A 17,729-nucleotide genomic window follows, 5' to 3' on the forward strand; every position below is an offset into this window, starting at 1 on the left:
TACTGTGCAGCTCCCTGAAGAAACAACTAGGGAAAAGAAGGCCCCTTCTCTCTCTCCCAGTGTTATTTGTTAATGAGATCGAATTGTTGCTGCCATAGTTTGCACTTTGCAAGAGACAGGATGAAGTAGTGGGTAGAGGACAGGCTTTGGCATCAGAAAGACCTGGGTTGACCTCTGATACTAGTTCCTACCTCTGTGACCTTGGTGAAGTCTTTTTACCTCTTAGTGCCATAAGCAACTCTCTCCAGAACATATTACAGGTGAGTTGCCCATCTGTATAAGTAGAGGCAGTTTCTACAATGCAAGTTCTTTATACCAAGGGAATCAGAAACCTGGACTTCCCCTCCTGCCCTCCCAAATTTTGTTCTTGTGCTGAGTTCTCACTTAGGCTGAGGTAATTATTGCAAATATACAAAGGGATAAAAAACAATCTACCAATCATCTATAATTACTCACACTCTCATTTGTGCCTCATAATAACCCAGTGAGGTTAGCTGTCAGCTGGGTGTTCCAATGAATGGATCCAGTCCTAGCTCTACAGTTTGTTTTTGTTTTTTAATGAAAGAAAAATGGTTTCTCCCCTCCCACTGCTTACCTCGCTCCCCTCCATGGGCATGACTACACTATCCAGTCACCATACACACTACATATAAAACTACAGAAAGGGTGTGAATAGGAGTCATAGTGGAAGGTATGAGTGTGTGCTGGCCATCACTAGCCTTCTCCTGTTCTCCCCTTTAGCTGTAAACCAGAACAGAAGAACCAAATGATGGGTATTTGTTGAGCACCAATCAACAAGCATTTGCTTAACACCTGGCTGCTGTGAGGAAAACTTGGAGGACCCTATATGCCAGGTTGAGGAGTTTGGGCTTCACCCTGTAGGAAGGTTTGTGGGCAGGCAGGTGATATGATCAAAGGAAAATTCAGCAGGTGGTGGTGGAAAGGGTTGAAACGGGATCAATGGTCCTGTGGATTACTGATGGCCTCCTTTTCATCCCCTTTCTCCCAGAATAATTGGTTACTTCAGTTACTTCAAGGGAGTCATGTTCTCAATGATGTGGGTGCTTCCATGCTCATGTATACTTTCTCCTCTGGTGTGATTCTTGTCCATGCCTTTCCTTTAAACCACCCACAGAAGCTACACCCAACATATTAGAAGACTTCCTCTGATTATTTTCCTTTTTTAAAAATTTAATTTTTTTCAATTACATGTAAACAAAATTTTTTTTCATTTTTAAAAAATTTTGAGTTCCAAATTCTCTCCTTACCTCCAGAAGGTGAGCAATTTTATATAGATTACATATGTGTCCTCGTGCAAAGCATTTCCTTATTAACCATATTGCCAAAAACAAAAACACACACACACACATGCACACACACACACAAAGAATAATAAAGAAAGTAAAAAAAGCTTCAATCTGCATCCATATACCATCTGTTCTCTGGAGGTGGATGACATTTTTCATAATAAGTCCTTTGGATCATTGCATTGCTGAGAATAGCTAAATCATTCACAGTACAATATTGCTGTTATGTTACAATGTTCTGGTTCTGTTCCTCTCAACATCGCATCAGTTCATCTAAATCTTCCCAGGTTTTTCTGAAAGCATCTTGCTCACACTTTCCTTTCATCATTACTTATGTGATTTCTTATACCACAATAGTATTCTATCTCAATCATATACCACAACTTATTCAGTCATTCCCTAGTTGATGGGCATCACCTTCATTTCCAATTCTTTGCCCTTCTGATTAAGTTCATATTTTATGGAGACCAGTACAGCACTCACATCACCCATCTGTTATCCTTTCTCCTTTCTCTGTGACCTGTCTTTCTCCCTTTCTGATCCTTGATTAATTTGTAAAATCAGAAGGATGGACTAGATGATCTCTAAGGTCTCTTTCAGCTCTGAAGCTGTCTTTTATGGTATTATTTGAATGCACATCATTGTTGAAAATATGCATCAGCCTGCTTATGCCAACCATGAATCTTTCCATTGCCCTCTGGGCCCTCTCCACAGGCACTCTACTGCAGCTGCTTTATACCCGTGTACTGTGGCCTTATTCCACCAACTTACCGGGGTGTGGTGAGTGCTCAATCCTTAGCATTGGAGGAGAGGTTGGGGAGGGGGGAAGTCAGTGCTTTCAATAAGCATTTATTAAGAACCTACTGTGTTCAGAGAACTGGGTTATGCTCTGGGGGACATCACAAGAGGATTGATATAGAGTTAGAAAGAAGTCTAAGAGATTAGTTAGTCTAACCTGCTCATTTTCCAGATAGATAACTAAGGCCAAGAGATACAAGGGACATACTCACAGTATGCAGAGTAAACAGAAGAGATTTGATTTGAATCCAGGTCTCCCTGGATCCAAATCTAGCATTCTAGCTACAAACCATGAGATACACAGTTCCTTGTATTCGTGAAGCTTTACATTCTAGTAGAGGGGTATGACATAAAGACACAAAGAGGCAGCTGGTGGCTCAATGAATGGGTCTAGAGTCAGGAAGACCTGAGTTCAAATCCAGCCTCAGACACTTACTAGTTGTGTGACCCCAGGCAAGTGACTTAATCTCTGCTTGCTTCAGTTTCTTCAATAGTAAAATGGAGATACTAATAGTACCCACTTCTCAGGATTGTTGTGAGGATCAAATGAGATTATAGTTGTAAAAGGCTTAGCACAGTATAATAGGTGCTTCTTTCTTTGCAAATATGCATAATACAAAATAATATGCGATAAGTGCCTAAGAGAGATTCAAACAAAGTACCATGTGAGGTCTAATTTGGGGAAAAGGTCATAATAAACTGGATTAGATCAAGGAAGGATTCTTAGAGGAGGGAACATTTGAGTTGGGTTTTCAAAGATGGGTAAGAATTAATTAGATTAATTAATCAATCAATTAGCTTGGGGATGGGGATGAGGATGTTTCAGAATAAGAAACTTAATGAGCAGAGTCATAGAAATGAGAGAGTGTGAAGAATGTATAAGAGACCAAATAGTTCATTCTGATGGAAGCATAAATAGGAATAGTATGAGATAAGTCTAGTAAGGTAGTGTGGATTTACATTATGAAGAGCCTTCAATGCCATGCTAAGAAACTTGGAGGCAATAGAGAGCCCAAAGAGTGAAATAATCAGATCTATGATAAAGCAATGGTATGTGTGTGAAGGATGGTTTGACCAGGAGAAGGGGAGGAGGTCATTATAATATTGTATTCAATTCTTAATATCAATATTATTAATGATACCAATAATAATAATAGCTAGCATTTATATAGTACTTTAAGATTTAAAGAACATGACATGTTATCTCATGTGATCTTCCTATATACACTCCTATGAGGCCGGAATAGCAGACAAAATGAACTCTATTTTACAAGTGAGAAAACTGAGGCCACAAGGGATAAAGTGATTTGTCAAGATCATTCCTTTTTTTTGTGTATGGGTCAAATTCATTCTAATGGTTCAAAGTTCTCCTGACTCATTCTAGTATTCTGTCCACTGTCCACTGAGAGAGGTTTAGGATTCCCAAGTGCTGAGGAATCGACTTGACATGCTCCATCATCATCACCATCACCACCACCACCACCACCATCATCATCATTTTGCTTAGCAAAGGCAATGTTATTTCTTTTGACCTCAAGGGAAGTCCCAGTCAATTAACCTACTAAATAGGTACCATTGATAATCTCTTCCCCAGGTGAGAAAGTGTCACTCAAATTTAGACAACCTCTGGATGGAGAAAACAAAGGTCAAATTGAGGGGTATATAGAGTTAAAAGACAAATAAGGGGCAGAACAGAACATTCTGGAAACAAGTAACATATTGCCAGGAAAATCAATGACAGCATACGTTTGGCAGGTACTTGCTATTGTTCTGTCCAAAGAAAGAAAATTTTCCCCTGGGAAAAGAAAATTTCTCACCTGTCCTTCAGGGTAGCAAGAGATAGACTCCCCAATGCCCACTGCAATAATGTCAAGCTGTCTGAAAGGAAAATAGAGTTAAGACAGGTCTAGAATCCTGATTCCACATAATACACTCCTGCCCACTCCCATCCTAGCCCCCAACTAAAAGCAAAAGTCTCAGTCTTTTTCAGATGTAAGGTTAGAATTCTTTTGCAATAAAGAGAACAATGTAGAACTCTGAGGTCCACCCTAATGAGTGAAGATCTTTATTTAAAGTGGACAATATTTTCCTCTGGGTTTAAAACACCCACTAACACCCACCTCTCATCAGGTCATAAACATAATTCAAGCCAGTGTGCTAATAGATGACAATGACTTCATAGCTTTCTCCCTCCCAGCTTCCTCCCTCCCATTTTTACAAGGACCCTCTGGAGACAATGGCTTTAGCCATGTACACATTCCCTGGGAGATATTTGTGTGTGTGTTTTAGTACCAACCTTATACCTAAAAGTGTGCTGGTAAAAATTTAACAACCACTCAAAAAAAATGCATACCTGACACAATTTTTAATCTGCCTTATTAAAATTTTCTCCATCGCCTTCTTAAGTCAAGATGATCAACAAAATAATAAATCAAGCCTTAATTTGTATCATTTACTAATTTCTGAGGTGTAAGTGCCCACACTGAAATTTTAATCATTGGCTCAAAGGAGCCAGTTAGAGCTGGCTCCAGCATCTCCCACTCTCCCCTCCCCAGGCAACATTCCATGGTCTGGCTGGTCATCCATTGGTACCCAAGCCCTAGTGAAGAGAGCAGTGGATTAGGAATCAGGCGACTCGGATTCTGGCCCTGACTCTCACTAACTCATCCAGTGACCGTTTGGCAAGCCATTTTACTCATCTGAGCCTCAATTTACTCATTTGTCAAATGAGGGGATTCAGCTAGATGACCTTCAAAGTTCCTTTCAACATTAAATCTATGACCATGATGAATTCTCTTGGGACGTTCTCAGCACCTGTATTAGTAGCTTAATTACATTAACAACCTTAAAGAAATGCTTAATAACATCTACTATATTCCAATGGATACAAAGTGGATACTGTGGATACAAAATTGAAACAAATAATTTACATTCTTCTGGGAAGATAGAATATTTTTCTAGGGAAGTAAATCCATAGCATATACAAAATATATTCAAAGTGATTTTGCGGGGCAGTACTAAAAACTGGGGTGAGGAAAGACCCCTTGCAGGAAGGCAAGAGACAATACTTTAGTTGAACTTGGAAAGAAACTAGGGGCTCCAACAAGCAGAGTGAGGAGGGAGGGCATATTAGGAATAGGAGAGAGATGGTATGCATCATGTACGGGACACAGAGAGGACATTTTTGGCTGGAGGATTGAGTAAGTGCATAGGATTAATAAGAAATCTGGAGTCAGATCATAAAGGACTCTAATTAATTGCCAAACAGGGAGGTTAAGAGAGGGAGGGACCTGGGAGTGGAAGGAAGAAGCAGGATGTAGGTGGAGCAAAGGAAGAGAAGAGTTAGTGTAGGTTCAAAGAATTAAGGCCCTTTGACAGGGATAGTTTCGTGGGTCAGAAACCAGTGCTAGTTAGGAAACTTTGGTGTAGATGGTCCCTAAGGCCCTATGTAACTCTAACATTCTAGAATTTTAATATCCTTGAATGAAAAACTTCCTGGAATGTTAACACAGGTATATTTCCAAAGGTTCTCCTTTGCATGATCAACAACCAAAAAAAAAAAAAACCTCAATAACCCCAAGCCCCCCAAATATTCTTGTTCTCTTCTTCCTCCTACTCCAAAAACAGAGGTATATCGATGGGGGTTTCACTGGAATGCAGCCATGCTCCTACTGGACAGACTCAATTACCATCTCAGCTTTCAGTGGCCAGCAAGACATTTGCCCCAGGGACTGCCCGGCTATCTTCCATGACTTCCAGTTATTCAACTGTACCTTCCAATTCTCCTTGGAGAATATTACCCGGATGACCCATGCGCTCTTTCCCCCAGACCTGATGGTAAGTGGTAAGAGGTTCTGTAGTCACCTTTTGGAGAGGAAGGAGGGCTGCTCAGGATCAGAGAAAGAGTTGTAGAAGGGACCTCATCTAGTTTACCCTCCCTCCATTTTAGAGATGAGCCAACTGAGGGCCCAAGAGTACAAGTGACCTGCCCAAGATAGTAAGGCAAGGGATTTGAACCCAGATCCATCCAGGGTACTTTCTATCACAATGACTCTCTCTGGAGTTGGGGGCATTGGACTTGTGGTTGAAAGACTTAAATTGGAATCTAGTTATGTTGCTTACTACCATTGTACCTTTGGGTAAGTGACAACTTCCCTAGACTTCAGTTTGCTCTTAAAATGAAACTAGATAATGAAGACTATAAATGAAATGAAAACTAGATAATCTAAGGTCCTTTGTGGTGCCAGATTTTGTGACCTATGAAACAAATGTGGAACTTGGGGGGTTTGAGGGTTTGTTGAAGTTGTCATGCAAATAACAGCAAAACAGTCTTGTGTTTATTTCTTTCTTCATGAATTCCCAGCAAAATCCTCTAAAATTTATAGGCCTCAGGTCTAGAAAATATTTTGTGGGGAGACAGTACACAGGGCTGGATTTAATAACTTTTAATCTTCCTTATTAACATTTTCTTGATCACTTTCTTAAATTAAGATGATCAACAAAATAATAAATCAAGCCTTAATTTGTATCATTTACTAATTTCTGAGGTGTAAGTTTGCTCACACTGAAATTTTAGTCATTGGCTCAAAGGAGCCAGTGAGAGCTGGTTCCAGCATCTCCCACCCTCCCCTCCCCAGGCAACACCCCATAGTCTGGCTAGTCATATGTGACCTGGAGGTCATCCATTGGTACCCAAGCCCTAGTGAAGAGAGCAGTGTAAGCAATTTAGTTCAACAAGCATTTGTTAAGTGCTTACTATGTGCCAGGTACTGTGTTAGGCACTGGGGGCACCAAGACAAAAATGAAACAGTTCCTGCCCTCAGAAAGCTTACATTCTATTGAGAAAGACAACAAGCAAGTACAAAATGTATAGGAAGTAATTCCAAGAGGGAAAGACCATTAACAACAAGGAGGACCAGGGAAGGTCCACAAGCTAGGGAGCCTGAGCTGCACCTTGAAGAATGCTGGGGACTCTTTGAGGCAGAGGTGAGAAGGGAGTATGTTCTAGGCAGAGAGGACAGCCTGTGCAAAGGGCTGGCAATAGGAGATGGGATATCACGTACAGGGAACGGAGAGCAGGCCTGTTTGACTGGAATGATGAGTATGTAGAAATACCAAGACTGGAAAGGGAGGTGGGAACCACTGCATGCCAAGCATGCCAAGCAGAAAAGTTTGCTTTTCAGTCTATTTTTTTTCTTTGCCTTTTGGAGGGCAATTGGGGTTAAGTAACTTGCCCAACGTTACATGGCTAGTTTTTTTTGTGTGTAGGTGGTAAGTGTCTGAGGCCCGAACCAAACCTGGGTCCTCCCGACTCTGGGGCTGGCGCTTTACTCACTGTGCACCTAGCCACCCCTGATATTCATTCGAGAGGCAATGCAAAATTGTTGAAGATTTTTGATAGGTAATTGACATGGTCAGATTATTTTTAGTAATATCAGTTAGGTCGCTATATGGAGGATGAATTAGAGAAAGAGATGGGAAGCAGGAACAGCAATCTGACTATTGCAGTGGTCTAAATGAAAGATAGCAAGGACCCAAACAAGAGTAGAGACAGAGTAGACAGAAGAGGACACACAGAAGAGATGCGAGGCAGGTAGACTCACCAAGAATTGGCAACTGATTGGGTAACATGGTGGAAACGAGGAAAAAGTCAAGGATAACTTCAAGGTCGGCACAACAGAGGTACCTTGGAAGAAATTGGGACATTTAAAAGGGGGGTAGATTTTAAGGAAAGGAAAGAAAGAGGAAAGCAAGCATTTATTAAGCACCTACTGTGGGCTAGGGGTAGCTAGGTGATGCAGTGGACAGAGTGCTGGTCTGGCATCAGGAAGAGCTGAGTTCAAATCTGGCCTCAGACACTTACTAGCCAAGTGACCCTGAGGAAGTCACTTGACTCTTTTTGCCTCAGTTTCCTCATCTGTAAAATGATGTGGAGAAGGAAATGGCAGATCACTGCAGTATCTCTGTCAAGAAAACTCCTAATGGGGTCACAAAGAGTCAGACATGACTGAAATGACTGAATAACAAATATGTGCCAGCCACTGTACTAAGCAGTTTACAAATAATGGATCATTTGATCCTCACAATAACCCTGGGAGGCAGGTGCTATTAGCATCTCTACTTTACAGTTGCAGAAACTGAGGCAAACAGAGGTTAATAACTTGCCCAAGGTCATACAGTAAGTTTCTAAGACTGGATTTGAACTCAGGTCTTCCTAACTCCAGGCCCAGAGTTCTATCCACTGTGCCACTTAGTTGCAAAATTAGTTGCACATTAGTTCTATTTTAGACATCTTGAGTTTGAGATGCTTGTGGGACATCAAATGTCAAGGTCTAGCTAACCTTTGGACATTTGGGACTGAAGTTTAGGAGAGAGATTAGGAATGGATATAGAGAAATTTGAGAGACATCTGCAGAGAGATGCCAATTGAACCCATGTGGACTGATGAGGTCACCAAGATAAAGAGTGTTGAGAGAGAAGAGAGGAGTACCAAGGACAGAGCTTGCAGTGAAGAAGGAGCCAGTGGATAAAGAGATATTGAAGATGAGGGAAAGAGAGGGAATAATTGAGGGGCAGGCTCCTGGGACAGGGGGGAGGGAGGGTTCCAATCAAGAGTGCCATGTTGAAGGGTTAGCTTTAGTTAAGAGTGAGACTGTTTCTTCAGAGACTCCAGCAAAGGAGAAGAGAATGAAGGATGAAGACGACAGGAGTTTGGAGGTGTGGAATAAGGGAGATGAGGAAGTATACAGCAGAGGTCCCTGATTTTCTTGTAAAGGTGAGGTGAGGTCCTTGGCTGGGGGTGGGAGAGAAGAGGGTGGTGTAGGAGGTTTGAGAAGAGAGGAGAAGGTACTTGGAATATCATCTATGGAGAGTGTGATCGAATATCAACCTAGGAAGAAAAAAGACTGTAATGGCTCAATTGAATTCAATGAGCATTTATTAAGCACCTACTGTATTTCGGGTACTGTGTTAGGCACAAATGAAGCACTCTTTGTCTTCAAGGAGCTTATTTCTGCTGATCTAGTTGAGGATAAAATTTTAACCCTGTTCATATTTCTGAGGGAGGGGGGAAGCAAGTCACCCCTCCCCATTCTTTCTATAGCCCCCATTAGTATTTCAGCAGTGGGACAAACAATGACTTTTCATGGTGTTTTTCTCCCCAGGCCCTGCATGAATACTACTACCGGGGATATCAGGACACGGTTTTATACTTGAAGAGGCTAAGTGAGTACTCTGGGAAGGGAAGAGATAATAATAATAATACGATAGGTAGCATTTACATATTGCTTTAAGATTTGCAAAGTGCTTTACAACATTATATTTCATTTTGTCCTGACAACAACTTTGGGAGGTAGGTGCAGTTTTTATACCCATTTTACAGATGAGGAAACTGAGGAAGAGATGAAATGACTTGTCCAGAGTCACACAGTTAGTGTCTAAGCCTGAATTTGAACTCAGCCCTTCCTGATTCCAGATCCAACATTCTAATTGTTCTGCCCCTAGGGACCTCCTTCCATTGGCCAGCTAGCTTCTGCTTAAGCACCTCTAGTGGTTGGGGATCCATTACCCCAAAGAGTCTTTGAAAAAGTTACATGGAGGGGTTGAACAAAGAAACTCCTCTCCAAAAACATTTAAACTCATATTTCCCTGTGATGGTTGGGCATCATGGTATTCTGGTTAACTAAACAATTCTTATGAACTGACAGTCACTATGATGAACCCCAAAAAGAACACTAACTCAGAAGTTGGTGGATCTAGGTCCAAATCCTGCCTCTGATATCTGTGCCACTGATTCTCAAATTTCCCTTTCCTGCCCTAATCCCTCTGCTGATCTCCAATCTCACATCTCCCACTGAATTTAAACTCCAACTGACATCTGGATCTGGACATTTAGTAGACATCATAAACTCAGTTATGTCCAAAAAAGAACTCATTATCTCTCCCCCAAAACCTCTCCTCCATTAGATTGTAAGATTTTTGAGGGCAGGAACTATCTTTTGCCTTTTTTCTTTTTTGTATATCTAGCACTTAGCAGTTTGTTCAGTCATTTTTAGTTATGTCCAATTTTGTGACCCTATTTGGGTTTTCCTTGGCAAGGATACTGGAGTGTTTTGTCATTTTCTTCTCCAACTCATTTACAGATGAGGAAATTGAAGCAAACAGGATAGCACCTGACATATAACAACTGTTTATTATTTGATTGCTCCTTGTGTGATCTTGGACAAGTCACTCATCTGGGACTACCTGGGCCTCAGTTTCCTTATTTGTAAAATGAGGCAGTGGGACTAGATGGCCTCTAAGGTCATCTAAATCTATGATTCAAGGGAACAGGAAAGTATGGGATCAAGTTTAGGAAATACTGAATAGTCCAGTTTGGTTAGAGCATAAGGAAAAAAAATACAAGAGTACAGTGAGAGAAGGCTAAAAAGTCTTGAAGGTGATGCTGAAGCCTTTATACTCTATTCTGTCAGCAAGAGGGAGCCATTAAACCCTTTGGGAAGAGGAGTAGTATGATCAGAAAAATGCTTGAGCATATCAGTTAATTCTGGTTATTAGAACTGTCTTCTCTCCCCCTCTATCCCCCTGTATCACCAAGGCGATATTCACAGCACTGACAGTGACTACGAATATACCAGTGTAGTTCTGAATTACAAAATATAACAGACTCTCCACATAGAAGACAGAAGCAAAACATTCATTCAAACACCAGGAAATCAAATCCCAACACCAGAAAACTGAATCCATCATATCAACAAAGAAGTTAATACACTTTATTACTGCAGGAAGTAACATCATCCCAAAGCCTTCCCCTTGCTCAGGCCTTTCCACAAACACTCCCAATCCTAGCTTTCTCCTTGCTTGTGTCCTCTCTCTCCCTCTAAACTAATTGCTCTAGCTCATTTCTGGATCCACCCCTTCCTGCTCCACCCATTCAGCAAACTCCTCCCACCACAGGCTCCATGTGATCTCATTCAGCCTATTAAGGGACAGGAAAGATCTTCAAATTCCCATTCCCATTACACTCTACCTCCCCCATTGAATAAAAGTCAGTTTATTGCATTTGCATCAGGGCTGCCTGCCTTGTTGCTGTGTGGAAGAGACTGGGATATTTTTGTACGGTACCTATCACCCCTATTGTTTTTCACATTCTATTTGGAACATCACCTGCTTTTAGCTGGACACGTTTCACAGAATCACTGAAAAGATGCTTGTGTGGACCTTGGAGACATCAAGTCCAATGCTATCCCATTTTACAGATGATACTTGGAGTTTAGAGGGGTGCAGGAATTTGCCTTAGGTCACACAGGAAGTAAATAGAATAAAAATTCAAACACTCCTTCCTAATACCCAGTCTAGTGTTCCTTCCACTATACAAAGCTTTCTTCATTGAGGTGTAAAGCCCAGGGTTTGAACTTTTATCTCCATAAGGGTAGACTTTCAGGAGTCAACCCTGTGTTGGATGGGGGAGGGATTTGGGGTTGGTAGTGTCTTCTCAGGGTCCCTGAAATCACTCTTATATAGAGACTGCATCAAAGGCTAGTCCTGCTTACAAGATCTTTTTTTCTTCTCATTTTCTGACTTGAGGTTTTCTCAATACAAAAGGATAGACTCTAACCCCTACACCAAAACCTTGTTAGTGATTTTCTTCTTGTGACCTTAGAGAGAAGTCAGTGTTTCCAGAAGAATGTTTGAGTTGCAAACTAGGCTACCAACATTTCATTCTTCAGTACCCCCAAGTAAGAAATTTCCCTTTCCCAGGCTTCAGTTCCTACTTCTTTTTCTTTTTTTAAATATAGTTTATTCCCCCCCCCCAATGACATGTTAAAACAGTGTTTTTTTAAACATTTGTTTTGTTTAAAGTTTTAAGTTCCAAATTCTATTCCTCCTTCCCTCCCCTCTACCTCCCCAAGACTGGTAAGTAATCAGATACAGGTTTTACTATAAAAATTATGTAAAACATTTCCATATTAAAAGAGAAAATGACCTGTGGGTTTTAGTGGACCACAAGCTCTATGCAAAGTAAGTTGTGGGGCATCACAGTCAAAAAAAAGAAAAAACCTAATCCCCCTCATTTCTTGCTGCAGATAAAAGGGTTTGCCTCCTCATTTGCATTGTCAAATGGTTATGCTAATGAGTAAAACTGACTGCTATAGTTTTGCCATTTAGTCACATAGTTGACGGAGGCTACAGTCAAATCAGTGAGTCAACAAGCATTTATTGAGTGCCAGGTATAGCATACAGAAAGGGATAGCGAGGTTGTGCTGTGTATAAAGTGCTAGGCCTGGAGTCGGGAAGACCAAGTTCAAATCCAGCCTCAGACACTTACTAGTTATGTGACCCCAGGCAAGTCACTTCACCCTGTTTGCCTCAGTTTCCTCATCTGAAAAAGTAAATGGCAAACCACTCTAGTATCATTGCCCAGAAAATCCCAAATGGGGTCATGAAGAGTCAGATATGGCTGAAAACAACTAAACAACAATAGTAACAAATAACATACGAAATGAGGGAAGTGGGAACTCTGCTGTCCCATGCCCCAGTTAGAACATATCTGGAGTACTGGGTTCATTTCTGGGTGCTATGTTTGAGGAAGACCATTGGCAATCTGATGGGCCCCGAGGAAGACAGCTGAGGTGGTCAGGGGCCAGAGGGCATACAATAGGAAGCCTGGTGGTAGGAAATGGGGATATGGGGGTGTTTAGCCTGAAGAAGAGAAAATTCAAGTGTGAGAGGATAGGTATCCTCAAGTATTCATTCATTAATTTAGTTTTAATAACATTTTATTTTTCCCCAATTACATGTAAAAGCATTTTTTTTAACATTCACTGTTTAAAAAAAGTGTTGAGTTCCAAATTCTATTCTGTACCTCCCACACTGTCTCTGCAGAGGGTAAGCAATCTGATGTAGGTTATACATGTGCAATCGTGTAAGATTTGTTATGCTTGGCCTGAGAGGGCAGAACTGGAAGGAATCAGTGGGAAATGCTGAGAGATTTATTGTGATTCCTTGTCAGGAGCAATTTTCTTTTTCTTTCTTTATAGAGGCAATCAGGGTTAAGCCCAGGGTCACATAGCTAGCAAGTGTCTGAGGCTGGATTTGAACTCAGGTCCTCCTGACTCCAGGGCCAGCATTCTATCCACTACATCACCTACCTGTCCTTAAGGACAGCAACTTTCTAATAGAGTTGCCCCAAACTAAACCAGGCTGCTTTGGGAGGTGGAAAGCTCTCCATTACTGAGGGTCTTTAGGTAGAAGGCACGACAAGAATGATGTCTTGTCAAGGATCACATGTTTAGAGCTGGAAGGATCTTAGAGATCATTTAATCCAACGCCCTTATTTTGTAGTTGAGGAAACTGAGGCCCAGGTGGTTTAGACAATTCACCCAGAATCACTTAGGCAGTAAGTGGTATAGACTAGATTTGGAGTCAGGTTCTCTGACTCCAAATCCATCATCCTTTCTGCTAAAGCCAAGGTTCTCAAAGCTTGGTCTGGGGACCCCTGGGAGTCCATTAGGGCCAAACTATTTTCATACAAAGATGTTTTAATTTTTTTTTTTTAAGCAATCGGGGTTAAGTAACTTGCTCAAGTTTACACGGCCAGTTTTAATTTTTAATATGGCACATACCTATACATATAATCCACATGAACAAAAGCTTTTTTTGAGGGGGAGTCCTCAATTATTTTTAAGAGTATAAAGAGGTCCTTAGACAAAAAAGTTTGAGAACTTACAGAGGTTCCCAAAGTGGGCAATACTTCCCCCTGGGGGGCACTGGAACGTTCTGGGAAGGTACTTGCAATTGGGAGTATTTGAATAAAAACAAAGGGGGTAGTGGAAAGAAGAGAAAATAAGAAAATTTTGAAAAAACATTCATATATGTTTCATCTGTTATGTGACAGAGTTAAAGTCATAGTGATTACATTATTTTCCAATTAAACACATAAAATGCAAGTTACAACCAATCAGTGGTCAAGTAGGCTAACAGGTTGTAACAAGCAAGTGCTGGCAGGTGAGCATGTGTGCATTGTCAGGAAGCCCAGCATGCATGGTCAGGAATATGTATGTTGTAATGACTTGTTTATAATACAATACTATATGGTTACATGATGCAATATTGTATCATCAAAATTTCAATACAGGAAAAAACCCACAAATTTACAATAAATTATTAAATCTAAGGTGTATCATTTAAAATATTTTATATTTTTTGAAATAATGCAAATGAAAAAAAGCATTAAAGGGTTAAAGAAAATAGATTTCCAGGGGGCCACTGAGTAATTTTTTTTTTTTTTGGAAAAGGGGGCAGTGGGCCAAACAAGTTTGGGAACCTCTTCACTAGACCATGGACAGCTAGATGATGCCATAGCGCATAAAATGCCAGGCCTGGAGTCAGGATGACTTGTCTTCTTCAATTCCAATCTGGCCTCAGACATTTACTAGCTGTGTGACTCTGGGCAAATCATTTCACCCTGTTCACCTCAGTTTCCTCATCAGTCAAATGAGCGGGAGAAGGAAATGGCAAACTAGTGTCTTTGCCAAGAAAACTCCAAATATGGTCACAAAGAGTCAGACAAGACTGAAATGACTGAGTATGCTAGACCATACCGGCCTCTGTGTTGTTTGGGTGAGTCCTGTAGGTTAAACCTCTGTGGCCCCCTTCAACTGTGACATCTTATACTTTTCTGAGCAGGCAAAACCTATTTCCTTCCAGCTTCCCAAGGCTGGGGTGAGTGTCATCATGGTGGGTCTGGATTTCTCGGGTTCTAGTTACTATGACCAAGAGCTAGTTGGCTGTTGATATAGAGTGGATAAATTGCCATTGGTGGTCACATAATGTACCTTAGATCCATTCCTTCCTCAGACCAAAAAAAGTCAGAATGGTGCAACCCAAAGCCTCACACCCACAGATAATTCATGTCTGAGAGCTGGCATGACTGAGGAGTCAGGCACTGGAAATGACCCTGCCCCAGCATAGCATCATCAACGCTTCAGTCTGACCCTATATTTAAACATTTAGAAGGATATTTTTTTTTCGCCTTTATCCTGCTCCTCCCTTCTAAAGTGATCTTGGGCAGGCATTTCTTCCTGTTGCCAATTCATCCACCTTCTCCACCCTCAGTCTCCATCAGTGAGATCCCTTTGCCACAGGGAGGGTCCTGTATCCTGACATTCCTGAAGACTTATGTATCCCCTTCCTGGAGATGTTCTTTCCATGACATTTGCACTGGACATAGCTTTAACTTAATGATCTGTCCACTATATTGTCTCATAGATATTCCAGAGTCATCTGAGCAATTCTGTACTCAAAATTATAGATTTAGGACATTCAAGATCATTGAGTCCAGCACCCCACTTCATCTGACAAATGAAGAAACTGAGCACCAAAGACCTTAGGTGCCTTGCCCAAGGTTAGACACTCCTTCCTCAGATTCTGGTCTTGCTGACACCATGTTTGATCCTCTTTCCATCTCACCATGTTGCCTCTGAGTCAGATGATGGCCATCCATATTTTGAAATTAGGTCCAAGCCTCCATCCTTCACCTGAATCACATGGAGGGATGAAGGAGGAACCAATGAGTCATCACCTTTCATATACAACAAAACCTTCAATAATTAAGATACTAAAGCAATGTCTGGTTAATTGGAATTAGGGTAAGCTAAGGGTTAACACCTTTCTTCTTTTCCCCATAAGATTTAGAGTTGGAAGATTGTATAGGGATCATCTAGTCCAACCTTCTCATTTTATAGACAACCTCCCTTTGCCCAACATCACACAGTTAATAAGTAGAAGACAGGATTAGAATTCAGGTTCTTTAAATCCACATGCAGTGATCCATTACCCCATTCTACTTTACTTTAATCCATTTTGGATAAATTTTTTGCAAAGTATACTTTCTTGCCCTAGTTTGTAGAATATGGGTAGGGAGGAGACATATGTCTTCTTGGATATACAAACAGCTTAAGAATTGAACCATTTTGTACAGTCGTTTTTCAGTCATGTCTCACTTTTCATGACTCCACTGGAGTTTTCTTGGCAAAGATACTACAATGGTAGGCCATTTCCTTCTCTGGCTCATTTTACAGATAAGAAAACTGAGGACAACAGGGTGAATTGACTTACCCAGGGTCACACTGCTAGTAAGTGTCTGAGGTCAGATCTGAACTCAGGAAGATGAGTTTTCCTAACTCCAGATCTGGTCTATCTACTGAGCCACCATCTTAACACTGAAAGAGGCCATTGAGAAACACGGAACTTAAACTCAAATCTATGGCATCTTAGAAATGGAAAGCCTCTTAGATACTTACCTGAAAGGAGAATCTCCTCTACAATGATGAATCCCAGAGAGAGTCAACCAGTAGTGACACCTTAGAATCAAGGCAACATGGGTTCATGTCCTGTCTTAGACATAGACTGTCTATATGACCTTGGGCAAGTTACTTACCTTCTCAGGTATCCCCAGGAAACTCTATTGCTCTACAACAGTTGCCAATAATTTGTTCTGGTAGAAGAAGTTTCAGTTGGCCTGAGTGCCCTGAGTGGACCTAAACCAGATTAAAATGTAATTGGGCAATATTTAACTAAATAAAAATACAATAAAATATGGGTAATGTCAATATGTTATTTTCTTTTTTTGGGGGGGTGTTGGAGGACAATTGGGGTTAAGTGACTTGCCCAAGGTCACACTGCTAGTAAATGTCAAGTGTCTGAGGCCAGATTTGAACTCAGGTCCTCCTGACTCCAGGGCCGGTGCCCTGTTCACTGCACCACCTAGCTGCCCCCAATATGTGATTTTCTAAGCCAACTTGAGGTCTGCAGGGATCTTCATGGATAGTTTGTTGGCCCCTGTTTGTATTTGTGCTCTATAGCAGTGAGATGCCATTGGTCCTCTTTGAGAATTAAGGACAAGCAAAACCAGCAGTGGGTCTGGGGGAATAAAAGGGTCTCATTAACACTGATTCCCAGACTCAGAGTTAGAACGGCCCTTAGAGATTGACTAGTTCAGCCCTCTTTTGTAGCAGATGGAGAAACTGGGCCCAGAATGGAGGTGGGACTTTCCCAAGCTTACATGGCTAAAAGATAAGTAATAGAGCTCAACTGGGATCTATGTCTCCTGTCTTTGAGCATAATAATAATAACTGCTAGTGTTTACATAGTGCTTTAAGGTTTGCAAAGTGCATTACATCTGTGTCTCATTTTATCTTCTTTTTTTTTTTAAAGCAATTGGGGTTAAGTAACTTGCTGAAGTCACAGGGCCAGGTGTTTCTGGGTGGGCGCTAAGTGTCTGAGCCTGGATTCTATCCCAGATCATCCCAACTCTGGGGCCGGTGCTTACTCACTGTGCTACCTGGCCGCCCCACTCATTTTATCTTCTTAACCTACCTGAGAGGTAGGTGTAATTACCCCCATTTTACAGAACAGGAAACTGGGGTACAGGTTAAGTGACTTGCCTGGGATCACATAACTATTACGTTTCTGAGGCTGGATTAAAACTCAGGTCTTCCTCACTCTGGGTTTAGTGTTCTAATTAATGTACCACTAGTTGCCTCTTCCCATTGGCAAGCTAACCTCTGCTTGAACACTTCTTCTTCTTCTTCTTCTTCTTCTTCTTCTTCTTCTTCTTCTTCT

At 41.2% G+C, this 17,729-nt stretch overlaps 1 protein-coding gene across 8 annotated transcripts in view; it reads left to right on the plus strand.

Annotated features, from left to right (window-relative positions):
- Window positions 1-17,729, plus strand: part of PNPLA1 (patatin like phospholipase domain containing 1) — a 153,245-nt gene that overhangs the window by 35,025 nt on the left and 100,491 nt on the right. For all 8 annotated transcript variants that reach the window (XR_011165516.1, XM_069073543.1, XM_069073544.1 and 5 more), the window contains exons 3-5: window positions 2,022-2,087; window positions 5,733-5,942; window positions 9,269-9,329. Coding sequence is in view for 7 of the 8 variants with exons in the window: in XM_069073543.1 (XP_068929644.1) it covers window positions 2,022-2,087; window positions 5,733-5,942; window positions 9,269-9,329 (337 nt within the window). In the remaining variant the exon portion in view is untranslated. The remainder of the gene's footprint in view (window positions 1-2,021; window positions 2,088-5,732; window positions 5,943-9,268; window positions 9,330-17,729) is intronic.

The sequence above is a fragment of the Petaurus breviceps genome, unplaced genomic scaffold, assembly GCF_028583685.1.
Source record: "Petaurus breviceps papuanus isolate PSGF00001 unplaced genomic scaffold, PetGlider_PUasm1.0 90865, whole genome shotgun sequence".
Taxonomy (NCBI): domain Eukaryota; kingdom Metazoa; phylum Chordata; class Mammalia; order Diprotodontia; family Petauridae; genus Petaurus; species Petaurus breviceps.